The sequence below is a fragment of the Penaeus chinensis genome, chromosome 6 (assembly GCF_019202785.1).
Source record: "Penaeus chinensis breed Huanghai No. 1 chromosome 6, ASM1920278v2, whole genome shotgun sequence".
Classification (NCBI taxonomy): domain Eukaryota; kingdom Metazoa; phylum Arthropoda; class Malacostraca; order Decapoda; family Penaeidae; genus Penaeus; species Penaeus chinensis.
The window spans coordinates 39,384,434-39,389,433 of record NC_061824.1 but is presented as its reverse complement, the minus strand read 5'-3'; the positions used below and the strand labels follow the sequence as shown (position 1 = coordinate 39,389,433).

Below are 5,000 nucleotides of genomic sequence, written 5' to 3'. Positions count from 1 at the left end.
GTCCCTTCAGCTTCTCTCCGTCTTCTCTTCTTAACCACTTTTCAGTTCAATGACTGTTTCCTAATTTCTGTTATTATTATTATTATCATTTTATTTTTTATCTATTTATTTATCTTTTGTTCCATTCATTTTTGTCTTTCGTCAATTTATGTTTTGGTAATTTATCTTTCCTTCTCTTCCTCCTCTTTTCCTCAGTTACCATCATCCGTTTTCTTTCTCCCTCTCCCTCTCTTTATATCATTTTCCATTTCTCTTCTTCCTTCTTCCCTCCTCCTTCCCCCACCCCCTCAAACTTCTTCCTTCCCTACTCCTCTTCCCCTCTCTTTTCTGTCTTCCTTTATCTCATTTTCCACCTCTCTTCTTCCTTCTTCCCTCCTCCTTCCCCCACCTCCTCACACTTCTTTCTTCCTTCCCTACTCCTCTTCCCTTCTCTTTTCTGTCTTCCTTTATCTCCTTCTCCACCTCTCTCCTTCCTTCCTCCCTCCTCCTTCTAACAGAACCTCTCATCCGAGCCATCTGCGCAGTCGCTCACTTCGTTGCAGCGCCAGTTGTCAGGGAAGCAGGCCGAGCCATCTGCGCACCGGTTGGGCTTGAAGTCGGGGCACGGGTCGCAGGATGCCTCGTCCGAGTCGTCCTGCTCAGAGAAGGATGGGGGGAGGAATAGTGGGAGGGAAGGAGGGAGGGAGGGAGGAAAAAAAGAGGGAATGAATTAGCGAATAAAATGATTTCGCATCAGCTGAGTTCCGGGTATGAGCACGGGTTACAAGTAGAGCGCTTTTCGGTGTTATAAAAGTGTGTCGTTCTATTGAAAAAAAAAAAAAAAAAATGAAAAGAGAGGAAAAAAAATGAAATGAAGGAGAGGAGGCAGTGAAAGACTGAATGACTAAAAACGTCTTTGTACTGGTTCGCTTGAATGAATGTATGAATAAAATAGCTGATAATTGAATGAATAAATGAAGGAAGGAAACAATGAAAAAGTGTGTGTGTGCGTGCGTGCTAGATCCGGTATCAGTTCAGTTTAATATGCACTACAATGGAATTACAGACAGAAGATAACATATCTGTGAACATGCCAACGATATGCACTTCTTACATATGGTTTTCTTAATTACGAGCATCAATTTGAAAAAAAAAAAAAAAAAAAATATATATATATATATATATATACACATAGATCTAGTTTTCCCATTAAAACCAATAATTATATTACTTCAAAATAATTGTTCTTACATAAACAATCAGTAGTATCTCACCTCTTCTTGCGTGGTGGAACAGTCACTCTCGCCATCGCAAACCCATACTAAAGGCATGCATTTTCCCGTAACGTTGCACCTGGAATGCACACATGGGTTGTAGAGAAGTGGCGCTTATTGTATATAAACCACACACACACACACACACACACACACACACACACACACACACACACACACAGAGAGAGAGAGAGAGAGAGAGAGAGAGAGAGAGAGAGAGAGAGAGAGAGAGAGAGAGAGAGAGGGGGGGGGGGGGTGCAGAAAGAGACAGGCATTCAGACAGACAGACAGAGAGAGATCGACAGAGACAGAGAGACAAGAGCACAAATGAGAACAAGAAAGAACGAGCGAAAAAACACCCCATTCTTACAAAGCTCGCCGTGTGCCCAGGAGCCCCGCGCACCCGACGGCCGGAAGAGAGAAGGGCTCACCTGAAGGGCGTCATGGCGGGGCAGACGGTGCAGTTCGACTCGTCCCAGCCGTCCTTGCACTCCGCGGCCAGGTCACACAGCCACGCTTCGCTTATGCCTGGGAAACGAGTCAGTCAGTGTGAGTTTATTCAGTGATGCGATACATGGTTGAATGTTACATCGGTTTATCATGTGTAATTAATAATATACAGCGCACGCATACTAAGATAAATACACTCAAGCCATATCTTGAATAGTAACCTCACACCTTAAACCTTCACAGCCCCATACCTTGATAACTTCATACCTTAAACCTTAACAACTTCACACCCTAGATATTGATTCTTAAATCTAATCAATTATTTCATATCTTCAAACCACCACTTTGTAACTCAAACCACCAATTCGTCCATTAACCAACTCAATAACTCCCATTTCATCCCTACATTTCGTTTAAACGTCTTTAAAACTCACACTCGCCAGAAGGACATCGCACAGGTTTGGCAGAAGGGCAGGTGGCGCACGTGGCATTGGCTTCGTCGTCGTTGTTCGGACAGTCTGCGTATCCATCGCACAGGAACAATTCTTTGATGCATTTGCTTGAGGCGTTGCATCTTCGTAAAGTGTATAATAGCGTTTTTATTAAAAAAAAAATGTTTACATGCGATGTGGGATGGGTAATGGTATCTTTGTTTTAATTTGGATTTTTGATTAAAATGCGTTCAGTCTCAGGAGAGAGAGAAAAAAAAAAAAAACAACTGGCAGTTCATGCTTAGAGTGACTTGTCTAACATCTTTCTCTATTTTTATAATTTAATTCAGCTGACAATATTGATATTTACATGCATTTTGTATTCTCGTAGCCAACATTTATTTTATATTGAGATTTGCTAGTCTTGCACACTATTTTTTCTCATTAGACAGCGAATCAGAGTTCTCCGAAGTCTGGGTAAGTTGCCAGATGTGATTTGACGGAGCATAAACTAACCACACAGTTAAGGGTGTAGACTAAGCAATCACTATTTTCTTATTTTTGTCATTACTTAAACGTATCAGATTATAGCAAATATAGACTATGTATTAATTATTCTCTAAACCTTAATACTACTTGCACAATGAGTAATTTCTGATAAAAATGCTATGTCTTGCACTTACGCCTCATGCTTGTAAAAGATCCAGAAATTATTGAAACAATTTATTCCAACCAAATGCTCTGACTTAGAAATTAGGAATTACAACCAGTCGCCTTTACTTTGAAACTATGATTTCTAACTAAATCCTTTTACGTAAGAAAAAAAAACAGACTCACTTGTAAGGTCTTGATTCAGGACAGGGATCACAGTTTTCCTCGTCACTGTTGTCGGGGCAGTGAGAATACCCATCACACACCGAGCTTCAGAATACAGAAGTTAAGCAAGATTAGGTCTACGTGTGCTTCATTCTGCATCGTTTCAAGTTTTATGTTTCTCACTTTTCTCAATCTGTGTGTCTATCTCATTACCATTTTCGCTTTTTCATCCACTCTTATCTTATTTTTTTCCTCTTCGTTTTCTTAACTCTCTCTTCTCTCTCTCTCTCTCTCTCTCTCTCTCTCTCTCTCTCTCTCTCTCTCTCTCTCTCTCTCTCATACTTCTCAGCCATTTCCCCACTCTCACTTTTTTATTCTTTCTCTCATATTCTCCTCTTCCTCTCCCCCCATCCTTCACATCCTTCTCTATTTACTTCAGTTTCTTTTTTTCTTTCCCTCTCTTTCATCCCCCCTCCCCCTTCCTCCTGCTCTCTCTCTCTCTCTCTCTCTCTCTCTCTCTCTCTCTCTCTCTCTCTCTCTCTCTCTCAAACGCATTATCTCAAGCACAGAAGCAGAAAGTGATCATACTCCTTCAAAATGCACTGGGCAGTATTGCCGCACCGCACGTGGCCGTCTGAACACTCCACAGTACAATTTTCTTCGTCTGAGCCATCAGTGCAGTGTGCGAGACCGTCGCAGATCTGCAAAATAAGACATGGCAAATCTGTCTATAACCCGACAAATTTGTATGTAATAGAATACGATATTTGTTATTCTCTTCATTTGGGTTTTACATTTGGCACAGCGTGACTCTTAATTCTGGTTTAAGAAATAAACATATTCTACTTAAAATGTGACATAACTTCAAGGAACTTGGTTTCAACACTCGTAGTAATATTCACCTCACATTTGTATGAACCATTTCTTCCTCCTCTTCACACACGCACACAAAACAGACCCGTTTTAATAATAATAATAATAATAATAATAATAATAATAAAACGCAACGAATAAACGAACCTGTGTTGTCCTAATGCATCGGGTTTCGTTACTGCAGAGCAAGAACCCATTAGCACACTGGGTAGTATCACAGACGCAATGGTTGCCTATGCAGGTGTACAGCCAGCCTACTGGACACAAAATGGGCTCCGGTGTTGTTGCATAATTGCAAGAAGCTTCGTCAGAACCATCGGGACAGTCCTCCGTCCCGTCACATTTCTGTGCAGAGGAAAGAAAAGGCAGAAAGGTCATTAAGCTGCATGAAGTTCACGAATTCACATTACGAAACTACAGGATGCTAATCATCAAGGGGCAGAGCTAATCTTAGATAACACTCCCTGCTCACTGCACGTATCATACGATTTTAAGCAAGTACGCGCATACGAGATGGATAATACAGAAATATTAGCAATGTCAATAGATATAACCATTGGAACGTATGTGTTCACGTGTGTGTATGCATGCGTATACATATAATTATGTGAAAACATTTTTAACTAAAATGACTAAAGCACAAGATAGTTCTGACTTTTTTTTACGAGACTCACTTGATCTTCCGAAACACAGACAGTTGTACCGGGGCAGAACCAGGACCCTTCCGGACACTCTGGGTCTGGAGGCGCCCGGTCCAGCTTCTTCGGGAATCGGCGTCCGGCTGAGAGAGACGGAGAGAGAGAGAGAGAGAGAGAGAGAGAGAGAGAGAGAGAGAGAGAGAGAGAGAGAGAGAGAGAGAGAGAGAGAGAGAGAGAGAGAGAGAGAGACGGAGAGAGAGAGAGAGAGAGAGAGAGAGGGAGAGAGAGAGAGAGAGAGAGAGAGAGAGAGAGAGAGAGAGAGAGAGAGAGAGAGAGAGAGAGAGAGAGAGAGAGAGAGAGAAGGCAATGTAAGTCCAACATGTTACTTCGCATCCGAATTTGCATGTCTTAATTTCCTTGCTCCTGATTCACTTTCCGTTGCTTCGTATGCCCGAAGCACCTTACAAACCACATAAGAAAATACACAAATACGAACCACATACACACCCCACATGAATCTAACATAGCTAGTACGAATC

At 41.7% G+C, this 5,000-nt stretch overlaps 1 protein-coding gene across 1 annotated transcript in view; it reads right to left on the bottom strand.

Annotated features, from left to right (window-relative positions):
- Positions 1–385: 385 nt before the first annotated feature.
- LOC125026526 (very low-density lipoprotein receptor-like) overlaps positions 386–5,000 on the bottom strand; it is a 7,784-nt gene continuing 3,169 nt past the window's right edge. The window contains exons 4-11 of the mRNA XM_047615019.1: positions 4,498–4,604; positions 3,971–4,168; positions 3,539–3,651; positions 2,972–3,055; positions 2,138–2,277; positions 1,685–1,781; positions 1,254–1,332; positions 386–634 (exon numbers count right to left, since the gene is read on the bottom strand). Of these exons, the coding sequence (XP_047470975.1) occupies positions 491–634; positions 1,254–1,332; positions 1,685–1,781; positions 2,138–2,277; positions 2,972–3,055; positions 3,539–3,651; positions 3,971–4,168; positions 4,498–4,604 (962 nt within the window). The 3' untranslated portion in view covers positions 386–490. The remainder of the gene's footprint in view (positions 635–1,253; positions 1,333–1,684; positions 1,782–2,137; positions 2,278–2,971; positions 3,056–3,538; positions 3,652–3,970; positions 4,169–4,497; positions 4,605–5,000) is intronic.